General features: G+C 55.2%; 1 protein-coding gene and 1 non-coding gene across 2 annotated transcripts; one reads left to right on the top strand and one right to left on the bottom strand.

Annotated features, from left to right (window-relative positions):
* The first annotated feature begins 6966 nt into the window (after positions 1-6966).
* On the top strand, positions 6967-7073 carry LOC111548430. The gene has a single exon (XR_002733407.1). It is a non-coding gene; the product is annotated as a U6 spliceosomal RNA (small nuclear RNA).
* Positions 7074-12652: 5579 nt separating this feature from the next.
* Positions 12653-21297, bottom strand: SKOR1 (SKI family transcriptional corepressor 1). Its single transcript, XM_023220892.1, has 8 exons — positions 19067-21297; positions 17940-18030; positions 16904-17011; positions 16321-16392; positions 14862-14936; positions 14523-14597; positions 13947-14012; positions 12653-13467 (listed from the first exon to the last, which is right to left on the bottom strand). Exons 1-8 carry the CDS (start codon positions 21260-21262, stop codon positions 13373-13375), a joined length of 2778 nt encoding a protein of 925 aa, XP_023076660.1. The 5' UTR covers positions 21263-21297; the 3' UTR covers positions 12653-13372.
* Positions 21298-24569: the final 3272 nt, after the last annotated feature.

Raw genomic sequence — 24569 nt, 5'->3', positions numbered from 1 at the left:
AAAAACAGTGGCTCTTAAAACAGATGTATTGTGAGGATTAAATGAGGAAATGCATATAAAATGGCTAGCACAAAGGAAGCACTCAATAGATGTTCCATAAGGTGGGTTTGTTTTTAATTTGTCAGTAGGCTAATCTGGAGCAAAGACTGATCTGTCACTTCAGCAGAAGGCTTTACTCCAGGCTATTTGAGCCAACCCCCAACCAGGCCCATGGAGCGAGCCCGCTGAAGCCCCGACTCCAACACCCTGGCCTTCGGTGGGTCCCAGGGCCCCTCACCTCCCCAAGGGAGCAATGCTCCACATCACCAAAGCCCAGAAGAGCTTCCCAGTGTAAGTACAGATTAAGTTCCAGTTTTTATTTAAAGATCCTTATTTCTGGACATTTATTTTGGGGATTACAGTGGCGGCTTAAGCTTCTTTAAGACATTTTGAGTTGAAGTCTTTCCTTCACTTGGCTGCTAAAGTTTAATTCAGTGTAATTATTTCATATGGCATCGACTATAATAGTTTCATAATTTCTAGTATATTAAGCACTTAATATGTTGTGTCATTTGAAATCACATATTAAATTCAGCAAAGTACATTTTAATGAGAGCTAAGTGGTGTGAAAATATTAATACAATGTGATGGTTCATCTTGGTGTTCGGATTTTGTAGGTCTGTTTCTAAGGCACAAACGCCTCACTCACCAGGTAAGGGGAACGCTGAGCCGCCTGAGGCTCCATTGGGTGTCTGACAATACTAGATATTCCTGTCTTCTGTTGTATAGCAATTGACAGTGGCATTTCTCATGGAGCCTCACAACCCTGTGTGGTAAGTAGAAAAATCATCACTTCCATTTTAGAGATGAGAAAACAGAATCGGCAACTGGAAGAGACTGGTGACCCAGCTAGTCACAGTTGATGAGACATAAATAGGGACCTTCTTGGCTGAAAGTCATTGCAGTTTTCCCCTGTACCACTGCTATGGTCACTGCAGCCTTGACAGGGAGCGATGTCTGGACTGCAGGGCAGCCAGGATTTGGAGGAGGTGTGACACTTTTCCTCCCATCCTTGCAAACCCACATAGGGAAACTGAAAGCTAGAGAGAAGCTGGCAGATTCCGTGCTCAGACTTGGCAATTCCTCTTTTTGAACCTTCTTTCTGAGCACATCCTCCACACCATAAACCTAAGAACCTTATGCCCTTAGGCCATCCTGGGACTGCCAGAGAAAAAAGTCTTGATGAAATAATCACAGTGAACTCTCGATAGAACAACAGTTCAAAATAATGATGCATCAGTGGCAGGATTTAAGGCAAGAGTAAGAGATTATTTGGAGAGAGCACCCCAGAACCCCACAAACTGTACTCCCATATTACATCTCGGTGTAAAGTGAGCCCTTGGAGTCAGAGCGATCGGAGAGCAAATTCCAGGACTGTCACTAACTAGCTGTGTCCTTAGATAGGTCACCTAACCTCTCTAGACCTAGGCTTTCCCTATCAGTAAAAGAGAAATAAAAACCAGCACCACCCCCGCACCCCCATGCTTATGTCTCAGAGATACTCACGTGAAATAGGACGCCAGAAGACTCTGTGCTGGTCTTAAAGGGCAAGGAATCGTACTAAGCTAAGTAAACAGGTATTACTGAGTCTATGTAGTGTCCCGTCTCAAAGCATAACTGCATCTTAACCAGGGCCTTTGGTAACTCAAATCTAAAGGATTAAAGACATCTGGGGGAAAATACTCCCCGTCGTGGCTAAAAGGAGCAAAACTTAGGGACTCCTCTCTACCCTGGGACTTTTACCTTAAAGAAAGTTTATTTCATGCAGATAGTTGCAAGATGAAGGAAAGAAGAAGGGTAAGGAAGTGGTTATGTATTGAGCATTAGAATAGCCCAGGACTATTGTAAACACTTGGCATCAATCAGCTCATCCAACGTGCTAGGGCCTTTCACACCCAATCCTGCATTTAACCTTCAAATGACCCCGCAAAGCAGGCAGCACAATCACCATCCCACAGGTGAGGAAACACCTCTTAAGACATTCTGGGCCGGGCGCGGTGGCTCAAGCCTGTAATCCCAGCACTTTGGGAGGCCGAGACGGGCGGATCACGAGGTCAGGAGATCGAGACCATCCTGGCTAACACTGTGAAACCCCCTCTCTACTAAAAAATACAAAAAACTAGCCGGGCGACGTGGCGGGCGCCTGTAGTCCCAGCTACTCTGGAGGCTGAGGCGGGAGAATGGCGTAAACCCGGGAGGCGGAGCTTACAGTGAGCTGAGATCCGGCCACTGCACTCCAGCCCGGGAGACAGAGCGAGACTCCATCTCAAAAAAAAAAAAAAGACATTCTGGGCACAAATATGAGATCTGGGGGAGAGTAAAAGGGGCAGCCTGGGCTGTGCAGGGGGACAGGCGGGACCAGAGGGCTCCACTGAGGCCCAGTATCTGGGATGGATTAAAACTGATCTCAACACACCAGGGGCCACACCAGCAGAGCAAGAGCTCTGGGCACACCAGGCTTAGAAGGCTTGAAAGAAACTCCCTCTGAGAGGTCAGCTGGCCGCAGCTGACCCTGCCTCTTCCTCCAGGCCACCCTCTGAGCTGTGGGCACACAAACCAATTTGCCTACTCCACCCCCCTTCAGCCTAACTTTGGAAAAACTCATTCCCATGAGGTGAATTAGGTGGCAGAGTGCACTTCAAAAGAGATATTATAAGAACAAGGCTTGACTCAGAGCATGAGCAGCTCAAAGGAATTTCTGGCAGCCTGGGGGAGTGGGTCCTCCCCCACACTCAGGCCCCCTCCAACCCCGCTCTGGCCATGCTCTGTGTCTGGGGCCCTTGGAGCTTCAGGGTCAGGCATGTGAACAGCGCATTGTCCCTGTGCTACAATCCCAGGGCAACACCTCCTGAAACCACTAATGCCATTCCTCCCAGGCCTGCACATAAACAAAGCCACAGGGGCCTCTCTCCACATCCCCGCTCCTTCCTCCCTCCCTCTGGTGGGGCTGATGGGAGTCCCCAGCCCTTCCTGCTTCAAATAAAATGATACACGAAAATACGCAATGCTCTATGTCTGTAAAGGAAACACTACATAATTTTAGAGAATCCAAAGTTCATGTCTTCACTGACATTTTTTCCATATGAAACAGCTCATTTCTTAATTATTCAAAATAAACTTGGCTCTGCCCTCTCCTACTCAGGGTAGTGGGAAGTACCACCTCAGGGTAGGGGGACCACTCCTCATCTCTTGGGGTTCTGTAGTCCAGAACATTCAGGGAAAATTGCCAGGACTCAGTTCTTTTCAGGCCTGCAGAGTGAAGAGAAGCCAGCAACTCTGAAGGTGGCAGAAGCCGGCTCCCACCACAACTCCAAGCCTACCCACCAGTCCAGTCCTCTCTGGCACCCACACTCTCCTTGCCTGCATTGCCTATTCCCTCAAGGTCTGTGGGGGCCTGGGACTTCCCATGAAGTCATGGTGCACTCGGCTCTCCCCCCGCTAAGCCCCTCCGTGCTGCCTCCTCTCCACCTCCATGCTACATCCAATGTATCCCCTCTCTTTCACCTGCCTCCCGCTTCCTGTGCGCTAGCCTGTGGAGCTTAGAAGCGTGTTGTGATACGGTTCAGCAGGTCCTAGGCCCTAGATCCACAGCCGCCCCTGTGGTCTGTTCCTGGGGCCCTCCATGGCTCCAGGATGACCAGCTTGCTTCACCCTTCTAAAAGAGAAAACACAAACCCTCTTTAATTTTTACATCTTGCTAATTATTATTTTTTTCATGGTACTTGGAGAATGCAGAATATCAGAAAATTATAATTATCCAAAAACGTCCTTCAGTTATCCAGTTGCAAGAATGACAGCATTTCGGCCGGGCGCGGTGGCTCAAGCCTGTAATCCCAGCACTTTGGGAGGCCGAGACGGGCGGATCACGAGGTCAGGAGATCGAGACCATCCTGGCTAACACGGTGAAACCCCGTCTCTACTAAAAATACAAAAAAACTAGCCGGGCGAGGTGGCGGGCGCCTATAGTCCCAGCTACTGGGGAGGCTGAGGCAGGAGAATGGCGTGGACCCGGGAGGCGGAGCTTGCAGTGAGCTGAGATCCGGCCACTGCACTCCAGCCCGGGCAACAGAGCAAGACTCTGTCTCAAAAAAAAAAAAAAAAAAAAAGAATGACAGCATTTCAATGCTGAAAAATGTCAAGGATCATCTCTAGGGTAGTTTCCTCACTTTGCAGAAGATAAAACAGAACCAGAGACAGAGAGGTACAGGGAGCAGGCCAAGGTCACAAACAGTTTCAGGTGGAATGAGAACTAGAACTCAGATCTTTCTCCTCTGCAAAATTGCTCGACAAGAAAAAACAGACAAAAAGTTGGCAGGGCGCTGTGGCTCATGCCTTTAATCCCAGCACTTTGGAAGGCTGAGGCACGCAGATCACTTGAGGTCGGGAGTTTCAGACCAGCCTAGCCAACATGGCGAAACCCTGTCTGTGCTGAAAACACAGACATTAGCTGTGGGTGATGGCACACGCCTGTAGTTCCAGCTACTCAGGAGGCTGAGGCAGGGGAATCACTTGAACTCGGGGGGAGGGGTTTGCAGTGAGCCAAGACGACTCCACTGCACTCCACCCTGGGGAAAAGACTGAGACTCTGTCTCAAAAATAAATAAATAACATAAATAAAAATAAAAATAAAAATTTGCCCAGCATGTTCTAATTTTAACAGGTGAGCCTGTAGTCCCAGCTACTTGGGAGGCTGAGGCAGGAGAATCTCTTGAACTCAGGAGGCAGAAGTTGTAGTGAGCCAAGATCGCACCACTGCACTCCAGCTTGGGTGACAGGGTGAGACTCCATCTCAAAAAAAAAAAAAAAAAAAAAAAGTCCAGGCATGGTGGCTCACGCCTGTAATCCCAGCACTCTGGGAAGCCGAGGCAGGTGGATCACCTGAAGTCAGGAGTTCAAGACCAGCCTGGCTAACATGGTGAAACCCCATCTCTACTAAAAATACAAAACTTAGCCTGGCATGGTAGCTGAGGCAGAATTGCTTGAACTCAGGAGGCAGAGGTTGCAATGAGCTGAGATTGCACCATTGCACTCCAGTCTGGGTGAATCCATCTCAAAAAAACAAACAACAACAAAAAAATCTACCTCTGGCTCAAAGTAACACATGCTCATGTAGCCAGAAATGCTGAACCAATAACTAGGTCTATCTCATGCTAGTTTCCACAACAAGGCATTTATGAAACCACCAGCCCTACCTGTTCTAAATAAATGAATAAAAATGTGGATGCTTATTGAAGATTAGCATCATCTGCCATCAATGTTAATATGCTTTTTGGTTATTTGCAATTCCTTTTTGTAAATCTAGGGGAAACATCATTGTCCAAATTAGCTCTTTTCACTCAATAAACGCCGTATTAGCATTGAGGTTTGCGTTTGCCTACTTCTTATTTAATAAGGTCAGATGAGAAGCTAGTCAAATGACTTCCATTTCACTGAAGAGGGGTAGCGAGTGGTGAGAACTCAAGGCCCCAAAGGCCGAACTCCCTGGCGGCGGCCCCCAGGAGCCACAGCACTGCTGGGAGCAGCAACTACCACCACAGTGGTCTCCCTTGAAGGGCTGGCCTAGATGGGTGACACTAACTCAGGTGGCTGCAAGGTCCTCTCCCTGGATCTCGGTCTCCGTCCTCCCAGCGCTACTGCAGCTATCATCAATGACAGCTCCAATGTCACCTTCTCTCTTGTCCCCCAATGAAGTGGCCATCATTCCCCGGGCACTTTCTATGCCACACTTTCATAGCACGTCTCAGCATCCAGAGAGCTCCTTCATGTCTGCCTGGCTCCCTTGCTGGAACCGAGCTCCATGACCACAGCAAACCTAACCACTCACGCACCCCTGAAGCCCCGGTGCTGACACCAAAGATGTTCAATTGATTTGTTGAAGGAATGGAAGTAGGAAGGAGTCTGAGCCGCTCAGGGCTTCTGGAGTAAGTCTCACAGGGAAAGCGGAGGCTGCACTTGTCTCAAATCTTTTCCAAACTGTGTTTAAAAAAAAAAAAAATCAGTCTTTGAAAGCAGACTCGCATCCAAATCCCAACTACTTTAACCAGTGGCAGGATCATTGGGGCAGATGGTTTAACCTTCCAGAGCCTGTTTGCTAAACTGCAAAATGGAGGAAATGACACCAATTAGGTTAAGCGCCTGGCTCTTTCTAAATGTTGGCTCAAACGGTGGTGACCCTTCCCAGACTTCCATCACTACTGGAAGTTTGGGTCCCAAAGCAGACACCCTCATCCCCTTGGCTCCGAAGGCAGGGAGCGAGTCCCGAGAAGCCCAGGGAAAAATGAAGGCGTGCCCTGGCCCACCCTCCCCACAAACTCCCGTCGCAGCCCCTGTCGGCCCCTGCCGGCCCACGATGGGGGGCCCCAGGCCTCGCTAGGGTCACGCCCCTCGGGTCCCGGCGCAGGGAAGGGTCCAACCAGCGACTCGCAACCTCTTCGGGGTCCCGAGTTGAACAACAACAAGGTGCCCATGGCCCCTAGCTCCAAAAACGCATTCGCGCAGCGCAGACGCGGCTCGGTAGTTTCGAGGGTCTGCGCTGCACCACCTCCGCGCAGCGTTCGACTAAACACCCGGTTCTGATCCCTCCGCGCCTCCTCCGCCCCCGCAGAAAGACGCGCAGGCAGCACGCACCACGTGACGGAGCGTGACCGTCCGCCGGGCGCGCGCAAAGGTCGGGCGGGAAGAGGGCCTATTTCCCATGAGTCCTTCATATTTGCATATACGATACAAGAATGTTAGAGAGATAATTAGAAATAATTTGGCTGTAAACACAAAGATATTAGTACAAAATATTGATGCAGAAAGTAATAATTTCTTGGGTAGTTTGTAATTTTAAAATTATGTTTTAAAATTAACTATCATATACTTACCGTAACTTTAAAGTATTTCGATTTCTTGCCTTTATATATCTTCTGGCAAAGCGCTAAAACCGTGCTCGCTTCGGCAGCACATATACTAAAATTGGAACGATACAGAGAAGATTAGCATGGCCCCTGCGCAAGGATGACACGCAAATTCGTGAAGCGTTCCATATTTTCGCCCCAGCTCTTTTTGTTTGTTTGTTTGGTTTACACCACGTTTATACGCCGGTGCACGGTTTACCCCTGAAAACATCTTTCATCTACAGGCTATATCTTTTGTTTAACACAAATAAAATGCAGTAGTCCTAGGAGAGGGAATAGAAGAAGGTGGGGCCTAGGCAGACTCATCTCTGCGGTGCATTTTGCATCTGGCTGTCGGGCCCCAGTTTGCGATCTTTCCTATCTTGCCTCTGCTTCCCTCTGCACAATCCTGAGTATTGCAGTACCTTACACTTAAGGAAATTTCGTCTTGCCAAAGTTGATCCATTTCAGCTCCGAAACATAACAGGACCTAGTGCAACAAAAGTATGAGGAACTTGCAACAAGAGAAGAGTGACCGAATCCTTTGAAAAAAAAAAAAAAAAAAGCCACCACTTAATGAGTATCTACCATTTGTCAGGGCTTCACCAATATTTCATTGAAATATTCCTGACCAAATAAATAATAAAAGAAAAGACAAAAGAAAAGAGGGGGGAGGGGGCAGAAAAATAAAATAATCTTTAAAAAATTCCAGACAGCCCCACCCCGTGGGTTTTACTGTTTTACTGTCATCATTTTACCCCAGTCACTGAGAGGTAAAGCCTGATAAGACTTATAGAGGCACAGACCCTGAAAAAATCGGGACCCAGTCCTCAGGTAATTGAATTGCAAAAACACAGTCCTAAGTGGTAAGATAAGAAGGAAACAAAGTCCAACCACGTTCAGATTTCCTTCGACGACTTAGTGAATGTTTTCTGAAATGTCTTTCCAACAGAGAAATGGTGCATCTGCTTTGCTAGTGCTTGAGCATGCACGTAGTCCATCTCATGGGCCCTGCGGCCACTGGGACCTCAGTCGATCTGCCTCGAGCGGTCGCACAGCTCCCAGCCTCCAGGCGCACCGCAAGAGGACGGTCAGGCGCGAAGCCCCGGAGCCACCCAGGGACAGCGGCGGGTACTCTACTAGCGGGCGCTGGGAGCTGCCGGGCAGCGTTCCATTCAGAACCCATTCCTTTTCTCTTCAGTGGAGGTGAAATGATCCTTTCCAGGTAACAGCCGAGAATAGGGGACCGCAGGACATCTCCGCCTCTTCCTTGGCTCAGGGCCTTCGATGTAAGGCGTTAGAGGACAATCTTTGGTGGCTGGATTTCTGTTCTTCCCCTAGAGATACCTCGTTCTTTGGAGGCCACTTGGGCAATTGGGTGAGTAGTTTTAAATGTCTCCCTAGGGATGCCAAATAAGAACACGACCAATGTCGGTGTGACTCCCTCTCCTTCAGCACAGACAATCCATCAGACTGGAATATTATTCGTCTATGTATGTGGAAGGGGGTGTTATGGGGAGTAAAATAGAATCCAAGAGTGAAGGACTTGGCCCAAAAAGGACTGTTCACTTTGTTCTAATCCCAGCACTTTGGGAGGCCGAGACAGGCGGATCACGAGGTCAGGAGATCGAGACCATCCTGGCTAACACGGTGAAACCCCATCTCTACTTAAAAAAATGCAAAAAACTAGCCGGGCGAGGTGGCGGAAGCCTGTAGTCCCAGCTACTCGGAAGGCTGAGGCAGGAGAATGGGGTAAACCCGGGAGGCGGAGCTTGCAGTGAGCTGAGATCCGGCCACTGCACTCCAGCCCGGGCTACAGAGCGAGACTCCGTCTCAAAAACAAAACAAAACAAAAAAACCAAACTGTTGGGAGGCAGTGGCTCACGCCTGTAATCCTAGCACTTTGGGAGGCTGAGGTGGAAGGATCCCGAAGTCAGGGGTTCGAGACCCGCCTGACCAACAAGGTGAAGCCCCGTCTCTACTGGAAAAAAAAAGAAAGAAAAGAAACTTGTCTCATAACAGAAATTCTGAAAGACACAGGCAGTTCCTAGTCCCAGAAAATCCAGAGACCTGGCTGACTTCCTTTCCTCTGCATTCACTCTGCACTCACCTGCTGAGGGAACCTGGGCAAGTCTTAGCCTCTTTAGAAACATAGAGTCAATGCATTGGCATTGCAGGATGCCTTTCCAACCTGCGTGCTTGCAGATTCTTATGAACGTGTCTCCAGAAAGCTCAATAGTCCAGGCTTGAAGAAGCACTGGTTTGTCCTCCTTTCTGGGCCCCTGGAGGAGAGGAAGTTGATGGCCTGGGGTCCATTTTGGGACTCTTTAAAAGCACTCCTGTCTTGAGTCTCAGGAAAGTGAACTCAGAGGGAATTGTAATCTTAGCAAACACCGATACAATAGCACTTCTTGTATGCCAGGAGCTGTTCTCAGTGCTTTACACATATTAACAGAAAACAGTTCTATGAAGTAGGTACTGTTCATCTCCCTATGTTATAGATGAGGAAGCTGAGGCACAGAGAGATTCAACAACTTGCCCAGTGTCATTCATCAATGGCAGGGCAGCAATGAGACCTCAGTAAATCTGGCCCCAGAGTTTGTACTCTTAGCCAAACATCTGAGGATGGAGAGAGGAGATGAGGCCGTTTGGAATTCATGGGAAGGGCACACAGATCCAGTTCTGCTTTTGTTGGTGTTCTGAATTCAAGGCAGGAGTCACATGTTTGCAACGGATCAAGGCTTTAGAGCAGGGTAGCTAGGAATGGGTGGACCTGTGTGCCAGTGACCTGGAAAAACATGACGGAGTGAAGGAGTACCCTCTTTAGGACACAGCTGGAACAGGAACAAAGTTTTCCTTTTCTAGGCTGACAATCACTTATCTGACACCTGCTCCCAAAACTAATCTTATTGACGAAGGATCTTTCTGAGCAGTAAACCTGTTTAATTAAACTTATGCAAATGAACTTAATTGCTTCTCAGTGGCTGTTGTCCAGAAGCACCTAGGGATTCCTTCCGTTAGACATCTTCAGCACCTAGATGAACCACAAAGTTGGAAGCCATTCATCTAGACATGTGTTGTGTGCCTGTGGAGCCCTGGGCCCTGCAGTGTAGATTGCAAGGAAGAGCAAGGTGTGACCCCTGCTGTCAACTTACTTTCTTAGGGCAACAGACACTTACAACCAAGAATAACAAAGGCCCTGCTAGCCTCATGAACCGAGTGCCACTAGAACACGGAGTCACCTGTGTTCCAGGAGTTGAGGGGTCTAATAAGTGGTGCTTTTGCACACAGGTTACCCTGATTTGCAGAGGAAATGGAGATGGGAAGGGACTTACTGCTTTCTCCCATGGGGGTGAAAAATAAAACCACTTGATGCTGTCTCCAAAGGCGGCTCCAACTTTACTCAGTCTCTCACTCTGGATTTGCCAGGACAGGTGGGGATAGAGATAATGTGTCCCACTGCGGCGTCCAAGAGTGGTCCCGGTTTCCTCTGAATAAGAGGGCTCCCGGCTTCCGTGCGCTCTAGTCCCTTATCCCAGACCTAGGACTCCAGAGCCAGACCTCCTGTAGGCACTGCTGGGGACCAGGCCAAACCAAACACCCCAGGAGAACAGCCTGGAGGACATTCTGTGCTCAACTGCCTCCTCCCAACTTCCAGGCCCCACTTGTTCTCCTTGGGAGCCCAGGCACCCTAGTCTGGGCATTCGGGCGTTGGCTGTAATGCCTAAAATTTGTCGCAAGGTGGCAACATTGTGGCGGAAAATAGACTTTTTAAAAATCCTGGGGTTTTTTTTCAAAGCATATTTTCCCTATTAATGTTTCATTTAACTTAATTAGAATCTGGTAAACTAATTAAAGTAGCTACGAGCCCCGCAATCAGCAATAATTCGCATAATTATTGATAATTACATCCATACCAATCGTTTGGTTATTAACATTTTGGGGGGAACAAACCACTTCTAAAGGGACGCGAAGCCCAGGAGGGTTTTTGCGACTGAGCTTTCTGGGTCGGATCCGCCTACGACTCCAGTCCGCAGAGATTCCGGCCCAAATGGGGCGTCCCTTCCGGAAGGCCCCAGCCGCCTAGAAGTTTTCCCACTTTGGGGGGAATTCGGAAGGAAGGGTGGGAAGGAGCATTTGCCAGGCTCCTCTGTCAGGCCGCAGCCACGGAACTTCCTGCCAGGGTGGTAATGGTTATGCCCATTTTACAGAGAAGAAAAGTGTGGCTTCCAAAGGTGCAATCTGCGGTGGGGAAAGGCGTCGACAAACTCCCACACCCGCGCTGTCCCGCCCCGTCGCAGTTCCACCGGCCCTGGCGCGCCCTGGGGTCTCGTCTCTTCCCCTCTGGACCTCAGTTTCGCCATGGGTCCAGCGGAGAACGGATCTGGTGGGTCTCATGCATATGAAACGTTCCCGCTCGCTAGAGGGGCCCTGCCGGGAGATGGTATGTCCGGAGGCGTTGCCTCGCGGTGTGCCGGGCGCCCTCAACATTGTTACCTCCTTCGTGTCCGCTCTGGGCTTAGCCCTTGGAACATCCTGGGACGCCAAGGCTCCGACCCCCAGGGCAAAGGACTCTAGGGATTGGCTTCCCGGCTGTACCGCGCAGCGGGACTCCCAGTCTGCACAGCTTCAGGGAGGCCCAGAGCGCGCCCCTACTCGCCTGCTCCGTCCGAGGCCCACCAAGACAACCCGCCACGAAACTTCCCGGTCCCCGCAGCCCAGGGCTCCCGGTCCCGAGCCGCTGGCGGGTGGCGCGGGGCCTGCCGTCCGCCTTCTACGAGCCACATAGACGGAGGCCTGCGTGTTATTTCATAGAGGCCGAAACAGAGACCCAGGAAAGATAAAAGAAGGGCGCAACCCGGGACCCCCACTAGCCAGCCGAGGGCGAGAAATGGAAGCTAAGGCTGAATGATTCCCAGTGCCGTGCGCTCTCTCCCACTCCATCCACACTCTCCTCCCCGCAGAGTGTTCTGCAGTTTGCAACATCTTCTCTAGCCCAAGCGGGAGGTGCGCTGTGGAAACTGAGGCCGCTGGGAGACCTTGCCAACCGCGACCCGGATGTCGGACGCCCCAGCGGAGGCCTGGCGAGTCCTTAGCCCTTCTCGCACTAAAATGGACCGAACAGAAATGCGGACCGGGGTCCCTCCTTTCGGGTAGCGGCAGGGCAGACGGGAGGCCGCCTGTGACCGAGCTCTGCAAGTCCTGCCTTACTTTCCAGGCCTGCCGGGCGTAGACCCACCTTACGCGCTGCGACCTCCACCCCTCCCCAGCGCCTCCAGGCCAGGCTGGCCCTGCCCGCGCCATTTAAAGGGACAATTCTGGTTGAACCTAGGATTCCCGGCAGGGAGCCCCGTCTGTGAGCGCCCCGGAGGTAACTTCCCCGGTGTGGCAGGCGTGGAAATGGGCATGGATGAACCTTCGGCGCCTTCGAGCTCTTGAAGAAAGGGCCGGGGACCTCTGCTCTAAGGACCATGACATAATGCCCCTCCTCCATCCCGGGCCCAAGGGAGGGTCCTAAACGCGGCGAGCCAGTGCTCTGTGGGGGAAAATTGAGTGTGTCTGGAGGGGACAGTGGAGAGGTTGAGTGCTCGCTGCTGTCCACCTGAGCAGGCCCGATTCTGACCCCGGGCGCCCCAGAATCCGCGGGGCTGCTCCCACCCCCACCTGTTGCACAGTGCTCCGCCCGCCTCCCTCTGCCGATGCACTCTCACCTCCGTAGCCCCAGAAGTGACATCTTTTTTTTATTATTATAATTATTAAAAACGAAAGTCAAGGGTATAGGGTGGTCTCCCCAAACAGGCTCCAGGTGGTTGCCATCTCGTGAGTCAGTTGTTGCCCTTTTAAAGTGCTGTTACATCAAGAGGTTACAACAAAAAAATAGACAAAGCAAAATCCAAAGGGGAATGCAAAACGGGACTGGAAGTGGGTCCAGGAGAAGGAAGCAAAAATAACTTGCAGCATAAATAAAGTGAACCTAATACTGAACCTAGAGACTCACAGTACATTTATATCCATTGCACATAGCCACTTTGTCATTAGGAACAGGAGTTTCAGAAGTGGACGGGACGGGGAGTGCGGGGCAGGCGCCAGCGAAGTTGCTACATTGTATTCACAATCCGGTTCAAGGCTATACAAAGGGAGGGGGCTCTCTCCCCTCCCGCCCCCGTCTGTCCAGTTAACCCCTTGAGGTCCGATGCCCTAGAATTCAAACAGGGTAGGGGGATTTGAGGTGTGAGGCAGTATTTACACTTGGAAACCAAGCCGGCGCCCTGGACTGGGACGCCCGGGAGGGGGCGGGCAAGGTCGGGGAGCCCGGGAGCAAGGCGGGCGGACGGGCGCCTGTATTTACATCGGTCGGGTCCGAATGGCTTGTTCCTCGCTCAGGGCCGCCGCGGCAGCGGGTATTTACAAGGAGCAGCATGGCTTGAGGGCGCAGGGGTGCGGCCAGGCCGGCCCTAGGGCAACAGCGGGGGCTTGAAGGAGCAGTTGCCAGTGCAGTGGCGGGGCGTCAGCATCTTGCAGGAGAAGTGGTGCAGGGCGTCGTGGGCTTCTGGGGAGAGAGTCGCGAGGGTCACTCTGGGCGCCTCTCCTAGCTCACCTCACCGCGCAGTTCACCCTTTCCCCTCCCCGACCTTACCCAACCCTTTGGGGTCAGGGAATCTCAACGCAGTGGATCAGGAGGAGGCAGGAGGGTAGGACAAAGGCTGGTGATTTAGAACCACTGCGCTGGTTCAGTAGCCCCATTTTACAGAAGAGGAAACTGAGGCACAGTAAGAGAGGGGTCAACCTGCTCAAAGCCAGAATTGGTACTAGAAGGCAGATTTTCTGGCGCCCAAAGCCCAAGTGGCTCTCTTTACCCCACCATCCTAGAATAATCTTCCCGTTAAAATCAGTTTCCACTTTTCTCCCTCTCAGATTCTGATCCATGTGGATCGTGGCCTTCCTCACTAGTCCCACTATTCATTCATTCACTCGACAGCACGGCCGGCACCCAGCACCCCTCCTATCTTTGTTTCCTGGCTTCTGCACCTTTCAATTTCTGCTGGATGGCGTAGCGCGCCTTCCGCTCCTGGTCGAGTTCGTTACACAGGGTATCTGGAAGACAAGAGGAGGGGCCAGGGAGGAAACGCAGACCACCCTCCGAAAGGCCGAGGTCACAGCCCGCGCTTCCTCCTCTCCCCAGGGCGCAGCTCCGCGCAGACACAACTCCAGGGACGGGGGAGGGGGTACCGGAGCTCCTAACTGCAGACTGGCGAGGAAGGAAATGGCCTGGGATGGCGCTTAAAGGCAGACGGATCTAACCAAAATTAAAGCAAACTTAGGCATTACTTTCCAGGTAATTTTACGCCTCGATTTTTAATTTAGAAACCATGGAAATTGCCGCGATAAGAAGTTCAATCACTCCATGTAATGATGCCTGCAAGCCGTTTGCTGGGCTCGCTTGCCATTCTGAGGCTAATCAGAGTATACAAAGGATATTAAATAAAAAAAATAATTGTTAAATTACCTTCAATTTAAATCCAAATGACTGAGCCAACATTGAGGCTCCTGCCAGACGAGAGGCAGTTACGGCCCGTGCACGCGCTCACCTGACTCCCGTCTTACCTCTGACAATTTGCAGCTGTTGCACCATTTCTTCTCGATAAGCCAATTCCCTCTTCATTTGATCCTGAAAATTATCTGTGCAAATTGATTAAGTGAGAGCTGTTACGCACAGCCCCCTCCCCCAGCTCCACTTCCTCACTTCCTGCCCCCCTCCCCCCGCTTTCACCCCTACCCCCACTCCCACCCAGCCATTCGCCGGCAACCCTGGAAAAGGACAGTTTCTTGGCTCCTGCAGGGCGCCTAGTGCCAGTTGCCTGGCACCTGGCTTTCGGAGTAGGTCGGGGCACCCTGGTGGAAGGCTCGGTGATGAGGTGGGATGAGGCAGGATGGCAGTGGTACCTTTGAGACTCTGAAATTCCCGTTCCAGCTTCTTGCGGAGCTCCATTTGTTCCAGGAGCAGTTTTTGCAATTCGTCTGGGAAAGGGGAAAAGTGGGAGGTAAAGTGGGAGGTAAAGCAGGGTTATTTGGAGCTCAGGGGACCTAGAAAGCACCCAGGTTCTGCCTTGGCCAACAACCCTGAGAGGAGAGTTGAGGAGGATGACCAGTAGGTGGAGGCCCTCCACTCTCTGGCTTTACCAATTGCATTCAAAGGATTTGGGTGAAGAAACTGGGCTGTGGGATAGGATGCCCAGGAGAATAAATTCAGGATGGTGGAATCTAAGCCCTGGCTCCAGGAACTATGCAGCTGGGCAACTGCTTTAACTTGTTCCTAACTCCCTAATCTAAGAAGCTGGCCCACAGAAACTTGATTTCCCGCTTCAAGTGACAGACCCTCCCCCACCCCCACCCCCCACCCCCCATCCTTTCAATATAAATCAGGGAAGCTTTGGTCAGAGCCTTGGACACCTTTCCCAGAAAAACACACATACAACAGTTTGCCTACAATTTCAGGAGGTCTGAAGACTGCCAAATCCATGCTAAGAACCCTCACTGTAAAGCACCAATGATTTTGAAGGTAATGGCATTTCCTGTAAATCTGTAACTAGGAAGAATGGAAGACCACCAATGCTTGTCTTCCTCCTGCCACCAATTCCCAAGACCATCTATGGGCTAGTTGAGGGGCAGGGAGATAGGTGTAGAGGCCTCTGTTAGTGCCCTCAGAACCAACTCCAGAGGGATAGATGTGGCACCTGCCCTGACCATGAGGTCATTGGTGTCTGGGCCCTCCACCAGAAAAGTCTCCTTTGAAATGCAAGAATGGAAGGCAGAAGGGCAAAGTGGGGCTAGAGACTCCCCTACTCTGCACCTCAAACCATAGTCTTCTCCTTATAGGCTGAGCAGTAACCCCCAGGGATCCCCATTCTGCAAACAAGCTCCATCCTCACTCCATTTAGGGTAAGGTGGAGGTGGTTATACCTCAACTCCAGGAGAAAGAAAAACACCTCTCACATTCCTAAAATAAATGCTTCCCTGCAATCTTGCATTGAAGTCCTGTTTTCCATTGAGTTTAGGGGACCCAGACTGTCCTGTCTGATTGTCCACAGGCATCAAAAGTTCTCATCATCGTTATTCATTTCTCTTTCTTGCAAGGCTTTTCAGACAGACCTGGGCCTTGGGAACCAAACTTCCAATAAACTTCTGGGGCTTTGTTTTACTCCCATGCTCCACCCACACATACATACCTCTGTGCCAGGGTAATGTGTCCAGAGGATCATACTTTCCACCCAAAGAGAGGAAAACTGATTCCCCCAAGGCCATGTCTTTCCACACTCACCCCCTACACGGATAACACTCCTCTACAGGAATGACCCATCACCCTCAGGCACAGTGTACACCTTTTTCACAAATTTAGCCTCACCTCTGGCCAGGTTCTCGATATCTTTCTCCACCAGCTGAGTTCCTGTGATATCCAAGGTAAGCCCTTCTTCGCCTGGGATACAAGGGCAGGTAAGAGGGATTCTTTCCTGGGAGAGCCCTTGAGAGGGGAGGGGTGGGCTTCTCAGGAACCACATCCAGTCAGGCACCTACCCTAGACCCTCTGCCTTTAGAGGAGACAGTTACAGGCATCCGGTACTACCCACCTTCTAAGACATCACGGTAGGGAGTAGAAGAGTGACCCCTGGAGGAGATCGCCCAGGGAAGATGGGCCATCTAAGGGTAGGAAGTGCCCTTTGACCTATTTTATGTGGGTGAGGACGTCCCTCCATTTCCTTTCGGTACATCCTCTGCCCTTACCTGAAAGAACCTCAAATCCATCAAGGAGGCAGAAAACCTGGCCTGCACCCTGCTCGCATTAAATATTTATCTGCTCGCCGAGGAAGAAAACTGGCAGCCGCTTACACTTGATTAAAAGCCTTTCTCACAAGCCTCTGGGATTGTGGGCGACCTGGGTCCCAGCTCCCGGGTGCGGTGGGGAGCGATGGGTTCAAGGGCTGGCTTACCTCTGTCTGTATTTGCAGGACTTGGCTGGGAGATACTCCTTTGGTCTGGATAGGATTTCCTCGTTTCCAAATCATCGGCGGGCGAGTGATTGTCTTCTTTATCTGGCTCTTGAAGGCAATAAACCGAGTTTCAAGGAGAGGCAAAGAAACCGTGACCCCGATACTGCCGGAGCTGCCGCGGTCGGGGCACCCAAGCCCTAATTAAAAGCGTCGTGGCCACCTCTGGTTCCCGGCTGTGCGCCCAGGCGCGCGCCCTGAGGCTTTGGGCCGGGCACCCCACCCCCACCCCCGCGCGTGGTCTGCTCATCTCCGGGCTTCACGCCCCCGCCCCAGCCCCTTGGAAAAGAGCAAGACGAGCAGCCGAGCCCACCAGGGACCAGCGACCTACATCGCGCGCAGATACTGGGGCACCGCGAGCGCGCGTGGCCGCCCGGTGTGTCCGCGCGACTCTTGCCGAGAACGCGACCCAGGCTGCGACCTTCGGGGTGGGTAGGGGGACATCGTCCGCGGTTCGGCTGCCTCGACCTGCCCGAATTTCCACGGCCCCCAACCCCTCCTCTGCGAGGAACCTGGTAAGGCGCGCAAGTGCAGGGCGGCCCCCACCACCCAGCGTTGGGCCTCAGCTACCCTGGCGCTTCTGGGGTACCCAAGCGCGCGGCCATGTGCCCCCATCCTCCGCCCGGATCCGACCTAGCCAAAGGGGACCCCGCGGCTAAACACACTTGCTGAATAAATGAGAGGCCTTGCAGGCGGTGTCGGGCGTGATTTTGTTACAGGTTTAACTGGGTGTCTGGGTGTACTGCAGCATGTGTGTGCGTGTGGTGGAGAGGGCGTGTTGTCATTGTTGTTTTTAAGTAACCAAAGGTTGAAAGTTGTTGGGAGTATTAGCTTAGCTTCCTTGTTTTCATTATTTTTCTTTCCCTCTCCCTCTTTCTCTGCGTCTCTCTCCTTGTCTTTCTTCACAGGCTTTCCTTGACCCCGGCCCTGTGTCTGCGGTCCCCCCATTACAGCGGCCAGCGGCCGCGACAGGCGTTACCGTGGGCCTCGGGGGTGCAGAGGTAGGAGGCCGCGGGCCCCAGCGCCACCGCCGCGCTCTTCACGTGCTCATCTCTCTCGGGCGCGTACACCTGCGGCGGCCGAGAAATGACAGGCGATTAGGGGGGCGCCCTTCGGCGGCCCGAAGACGCCCAGCTCTACCCCGCGGCCAAGAGGGAAAGCCGAGGGGGTGGCAGAGGTTGGTGCGTCCGCAGGACTTGAGCGGGCACAGCGACGCACGCGGCACACCCTTGCGCCCTTGTGGATTCAGGATAATTATTAGCCCCCGTGGGAAAATTACTCTAAACACAAAGCGGGTCCCAAGTCAAGGGCCGTTCAAAGTGTCCTCCACCCTCTGCACCCGGCTTCTTTTAGGCACTTTCTCTCCCGCCGGTACCCCGTCCCCGGCACAAATGACGCCTTTCGCATCCGGTTAATGATTCGTGTTTTAATGAACCGAATGTACAGGTATGCGCACTCACTTTCAAAATGGCCAACGACTCCAGCCTGGCTGCAGCCTGCCCCTCAAGCCCCGGCCCTGCCAACTTGAGAGCCCCCCTCCCGCCCCGCACGCGGTCCGGAGGCAGCTTCCCAGCAACGAACCCTGTGGTTCCCAAGGCGGGAGTGCGAAGAGACTCGGAAAACTGCGAGTTGGGGTGGTGGGAGATTCCAGGGACCCGGTACTGCTGGGGCCGGACTCAGGGAAAGGCCACACTGTCCTCTCTTCTCCTCTTCCTGGGGGCTCTGATTGCCCACCCGGGCGAGCGCTTTTCTCTGGCTCTGAGTTCCTTTCTTACCTCCTCTTTCTTCCTCCACACCCCTTTTCTGTCTCTGTGTCTGGCAGTCTCTGCCGGTCTCCTCCCCATTCCCATCAACAAAAACAAAGCACACACGTTCCCCAGTCCTCCCCCCCGCCCCCAGCTTCCGTTCCCTTCGAAACCCTCACTGGAGGGTGCGGGTGGGCCCAGTTTCGCAGCGCTCCAGAGGCTGGGCCTGCGGAGAGTGGCCTGGGCCTGCTGCTCCCACGCCTGCGCGGAACAAAATTCCCGTCCTCCGCCCGGCCCCGCAGCCCCGCCGGGCACAGGGTAAGTGGGAAGGCGCCACCTGCGGGGCGGGCGCGGGGCTCACCTTGGCCGGCGCGGGGCCTCCTAGGGTCCCGCAAGGCTCTCGCAGCTCGTAGCCCCCGCCGCTTGGCGGGCTCCTCTCAGGTCTCCGCACCACGTCGTCGGCCGCCAAGTCCCCAAATGCGGGCCGGCCAGCTGGGGGTGGCCCGAGGCGGCGCCGGTGGCGGGGGCTGCCGCCGTCGGGAGAGTCTGCGGGACCGTCCGCTCCAGAGGAGGTGGCGGAAGGGGGTCCAGTGGGCTGTTCGCCGTCTGGGCCACCCCCTGCGCTGGGTGCGCTGGGCTCGGTCTCGTCCTGTGCGCCCTCGTCGTCGGGGAAGCGGTTGGATTCCACGTCCACCTCGGGTTCGTCCGCGGTGTCCACGTCGGGCGAAGCGGAATGGTAGCTGGAGCTGCCCTCGCTCAGAAAGTCCGGGCTCACGTAGCCGCCGCTCCCAGCGCCGGGTCCCGGCCCGCGAGCAGGCCCCGCGCCATATGCCTCCCGGGCGCTCCCGTAGAGCTTAGCGATGCTCTCGGTGTCTTTGACCACCGGCCGGAAGGCCGACACATAGGAGCCTTTGCGTGCGGGCGGCGGGGGCGGCGGGGGCAGTGGGGCCAGGGGCGGTGGCAGCGCCTCGTCCGCGCCGTCTTCGTCCAGGGGCCCGCGGGACAGAGCGCTCGGGCAGCGCTCCTCCGCGCCGAGGCCGCCCTCTTTGGCTGGCTCGGCACCGTCCAGGGGCTCTGGGCCACCGCTGCCAGCAGCTGCCGCCGCCGCCGCCGCTGCCGCTGCCACGGCTGCCGCCACGGCCTTGGCTTGGCTCTGAGCAGCGGGGTAGGACGGTACCGGGAGGCTCCCTGCTGCTGGCCAGAACATGGGAAACGTCGGGTACACAGTGGCGGCGGCGGCCGCTGCAGCCACTGCCGCTGCGTCCTTGGCTGCCCCGGAGGGTTGATGCCCCCAGAACATGGCGCCACCGCCCGGGCCCGCTCCTGCCCCCGGGGGCAAGTGGCTGGCTCCCGGGCCCCCCGCACCCCCGCCAGTCCCCGCGCCGCCGCCGCCGCTCCCAGTGCCAGGACCGCCCTTTGGCTCGCCCGGGCCTAAAACCGGGTCGTCCTTTTTGGGGCATAGGCCGAAGGCCGTAGGGAAGCCATAAGGATGGGGGAAAAGTGGTGGGGGCAGCTTTTGCAGGAGCCCAAAGCCTTTGCTGGGCACCGGAATCACCGGGTAGCTTCGTACACCTGCGCCGCCACCGGGCCCTCCTGGGCCCGCCGGGCCACTAGCTCCCGTCGCCAGGCCAAGTCCGCGCTGCGGGTGGGGTGGAGGTGGCCCCGGAGGCCCGGCTGCCTCATCTTCGCCACATCGCAGGCTTTTGTGGGGCGGCGGGCCTGGGGCCATCTCCGCACCGCACCCTGGGCCGCCGCCTCCACCGCCGCCAGCACCACCCTTCCCCTGCCCACCCGACCCGCCATTAGCACCGCCTCCGCCGCCTCCTTGTAGGGAGAAGGTCCGCTTGCGGGTGCCGCCATTAAACATGGCCTTGACGTCCTCCCAAGCATGGCTCAGTTCGTCTGTGGCCGACTTGTCACTGAGTTTGAGGTGACGACGCCAGGAGTTGAAGTTGGCGGCATCTGGCTGCGTGTACTTGGCGTCGGGTGTGCGGTGCGAGTGGAAGATGAACTTGTTGGGCGAGAAGTACATGCTGCAGTAGCCGCACTTGATGCACTTGGCACGAGAGCTGTTGTAACGCGCAGGGATGAAACTACCACGCGAGCCCCACGCACACTCGTGCACCACATCGAAGGCGAAGTTCTCGGGCAGCTTGGGTGGTTTGTGCTCGCCCAGGAACGACTTGCACAGGCGTTCGGCCTCTCGCTTGGTGATCATGCCGCAGCGGCGCGACGAGATGGGCATGGCCCCGGCCCGACGCAGAATCTCCAGCTGTACCGGCGTGCACTGCACGCACGTGATGCCCAGGGCCACGCGGCGGTTGTGGATCTCATTGTAGCTGTAGTTCTTGAGGAGGGTGTTGGAGATCTGCGCCAGGCACAGGCGCTCCTGGCCGTCGATGACCAGCGACACAATGGGCACCCCGTACAGCGACGTCTCGCCCACCTGGTTGGGTTTGAGAGCGCTGGAGCCCGAGTACGGCTGCAGCTCCTGCTTGGAGTTGGGCGAGGAACTGCCCTCGCGCCCCGGCCCCAGCTGAGTGGTGAGAGCTTCCATGCCGCCGCTCCTGCGAAATAGAGAAAGCAGAGAGCAGATGAGCCATTTTCAGCTCCGCCGCCGAGGCTCGGGCCCGCCCAGTGGGGCGCGCCGAGTTGGGCGCGCGGGGGATACTTGGCAGTGGGGAGTCCAAACTCATTCACCCCCTGGACAGGCGTCTTTTGTTATTCAGACCCATGTTGGCACCGTTAACAAAAGCCCCCGGGGTTTGGGGGAGGAGAAGGGATAATGGAGACCTCAGGAATGCCCGGGCTGCAAGGAACCCAATCCCGTTTTCGGATTGGGAAGGAAGTGAAACCCAGATACACAGAGTGACTTGCCCAAGGCCACACAGCAAAGCCATTGCCAAATCCAGGCTTTTTCAGCGCCCAAATCGGTGCGCCTTCGGCAACCCTCGCAGCCGGTGCTGCCGGCCCGGGTCCTGAAATCCGGACTTCGGGGACCGGCAGCCCCTCTGCTCAGTCGCGCATGCACGCGGGCGGGCGGGGGCAGTGCGAGGAGGGAGGGGGGGGCGGGGGGGGGGCGGTCACTGCCCATCTCCAGACGGCGGGGGGGGGGGGGGGGGGGGGAGAAGGAGGAGGGAACCAGGTCTGCCTGGGAAGGAGAGAGGCGGAGGCTACCGCTGTTCGCGGTGCTGAACCCGACCCTCTCCAAAGCGCTCCGTGCGCGCCCGGACCTAGCGCGGCCCCCACCGCACCCAGCTCGGTGCCGAGCCGGCTTCCGGGGACAGCATTGCCAGTTTCCACAAACCCGAGCTTCTCCTCTCACGCCTGGTTCCCACGTTCGTTGAGCAGAAAGATTTAGGCTGGATATATAAACCTTTTTCTTTCCAGCTATTAGTGAGACCAGGATCCTGCAGTTCTCACCACATTTTCTGCATTTTTAGCTGTATTCCAGACCAAAGCTGGTTTCCACCGAGGTCAACGCGTGGGACAGAGAGGTTCTCAAGGAACTTTGTTGGGATCCACTTCTTAGCTTCCAGTCGCCCACTCCATGAGCTTTCCTCCTTCAGATATGCCTTTCCCACTCGGGCCAACTGCAGGCTCCGGGGCTCTGGGCTTCCTCTTTGAGGGGCATCACCTCTCTGAGTATCCTTCATGCCTCGCTGTCCTGGCTCATATGGGCTGGAAGGAATCTCGGCCATCTTCGTAGCCATTGCAAGGCTCCAGGCACAAAAGTTGCTGCTGGTCCTGCACTTTGCTCTCTGGCTGAGGCAGGGAGGGAGCTGTGCAGGCAGACCTCAGCAGCGGGGATACTTGGGGACTGATGTTTGGGGCCCTCTAGGTCGCCTGACCCAGCCACATGTCCTCAGACAAGCCAGGCTCCCATCGGAGCGCCTGCAGCCTGTGGCCAGGGCGGCCCAACCCTGAGGGCTCCTCCCCTGCAGTCGGCCCTGAAGGTAAATCCATTTTCAGAGGGGCAACTCCAAACAGACAAGGGATCCCAGTTCAAAAGCCTTCAGCAAGGAGACTGGAATCTTCTGTTTATCTGTCTCTCTCCCTTCTTCTCTATTTGTCTAGGAGCCCCTCATTTGTCGATCTTATCTCTCCCTGAGCTGTCTCTGCCAGCTCGCTCCTCTTTCTTTAATCTGTTTTGTACCTTCTTCAAGTATCAAGCTATTTATGTATTATCTTTCTCTTTCATCTTTATCTCCGAGGATCGAACTAAAATAAGTTGACCCTCATTTCGCGTTGAAGTCCTTTATATCATTTTAGGAGGCAAAAACCCTGTCCTAACTCCCGGGCTGACAAGCCCCGCGCCCTCCTGGAGGTGGCTGGAGGGCGCGCAGGGCTGGGAAATGACAGCTTCTCGGTTTCTCGAAATCGGCAACTGTGCCTGGCCCGCATACAGTGAAGAGAGCGCCCGAGCCGAGAGCGTACCCCAGCTGAGGGTCCTGGATCCCTGCGCGGTTTTCCCTGAATGAGAGGAGGGGGTCCGGGCCCGGAGTCAGAAGAAGGGGGTCCCTAGGAAAGGAACGGAATTTCGGGGGCCAAAGCGGAAAGCACAGGCGAAGGGCCATATGCAGCGACAAGGAGCAGCAGCCAGAGCAGCTCGGGGAACACTCATCGGCTCCTGGAGCTTGAGGGACGAGCTTGGGGAGGGCAGCGAAGCGAGAGATTGGCAATGGTGGGAGCGAGGCGGTGGTGTCGTTAGGTATAATCATAAAAACAACAGCCACAGGAGCCCAAATCAGAACTAAACGAAAAAAAAGCTGCAGGGGCAGAGCACGGGGGCGACGGGCTATCGGACGTGGGTACTCACAGTGCGGCGGCGGCTGGAGCCGGGCGAGCGGTGCGTGGAGGTGCGCGGCGGGAGGAGCGGCAGGCGGGAGTCCGGGATCCACCGGGCTCTCCGGGTGACGGCGCGGCCCCTCCCCGCGCGCGCGCACAGCCGCGCTCCCTGGTTCTCCGCGCTCCCACCCGCGGCCCCTCCCGCCCTCAGCGGGCGCGGGGCGCCGGGGCCCCGGGCTCGGAGATGTGAACCCTGAGCCGTTGACCCCGAGGTCGGGGACTGGCCGGAAGAAGAGGCCGAAGCCTGGAGCGCATGGCGCGGCGGCGGGGACGGCGCGGTCACAGCCCGAGTGGCGGGGCAGGCGCGCCTGACAGCTGCGAACCCAGGCGCCACACCCACCGCCCGCGCAGTCGCTAGCGACCTCCCCGGGTCCGCCTGCCCGCGGGCCACGCGCGGCGTCCGCCGCCTCCCCGCAGCCCCAGGGCCTGCACGCCCCAGGTAAGCGGCCGCACACCTGCGTCCAGCGCCCCGCACCTGCGTCCCGCTCTAGCTGGAGAGGCCAAGAAGGAGGAAAGGCCCCGGGGCCAAAAAGTTTGTCCCCAAGAATGAAGTGGGGAAGGCCCAGTGCTCCTGGCCAACGAACCAGTTTTGGTCTGGGCCAGGACCGGGTGATGGGGCTGAGGGGGACTCAAGAGGAACGGGCGCAGGGAGGAGTACTTCACTTTCCGGCCGCCGGCAAGGGCCGGAGTGGTGGAGCCTAGAGTGGCCCTGGGGAACCAGTAGGGTCACCAGAGTCCGGGACAGGGACCTGGGTGCCAGGCAGCGAGGATGGCAGCCGAGAAGGAGCAGATTTGCCTCCCCCATGCTCCTGACTTTGGTGGGAGGTATCAGGAGAGCTCTAACCTGAGGAGGGGCGTTCTCCTGTTTCCGCCCCTGGGCAGGCGACTTGGGAACTAGGTTTGGGGAGCCCTTGGCCTTGAATGCCTCGCCTCGCCGTCACCAGCAGGCCCAGGGCAGGAGCCAAGTCATCGCTGGGAGTGATCTGAGGTCAACTACTCTCTCAACGCTGCTAACC

This window comes from Piliocolobus tephrosceles, chromosome 6 (genome assembly GCF_002776525.5).
Source record: "Piliocolobus tephrosceles isolate RC106 chromosome 6, ASM277652v3, whole genome shotgun sequence".
Taxonomy (NCBI): Eukaryota; Metazoa; Chordata; class Mammalia; order Primates; family Cercopithecidae; genus Piliocolobus; species Piliocolobus tephrosceles.
Note: the sequence above shows the minus strand (reverse complement) of the source record. Positions and strands in the feature narration are given on the sequence as shown.

What these genes read in the sequence shown, in the direction of transcription:
- SKOR1 (XM_023220892.1), bottom strand. Translation starts at nt 21,262, where the DNA reads ATGGAAGCTCTCACCACTCAGCTGGGGCCGGGGCGCGAGGGCAGTTCC. An exon ending in TCCTGCAAATACAGACAGAG is followed by an intron (nt 16,393 to 16,903) that starts GTAAGCCAGCCC and finishes CTTGTATCCCAG; the next exon opens with GCGAAGAAGGGCTTACCTTG. An exon ending in ACAGCTGCAAATTGTCAGAG is followed by an intron (nt 14,013 to 14,522) that starts GTAAGACGGGAG and finishes CTTGTCTTCCAG; the next exon opens with ATACCCTGTGTAACGAACTC.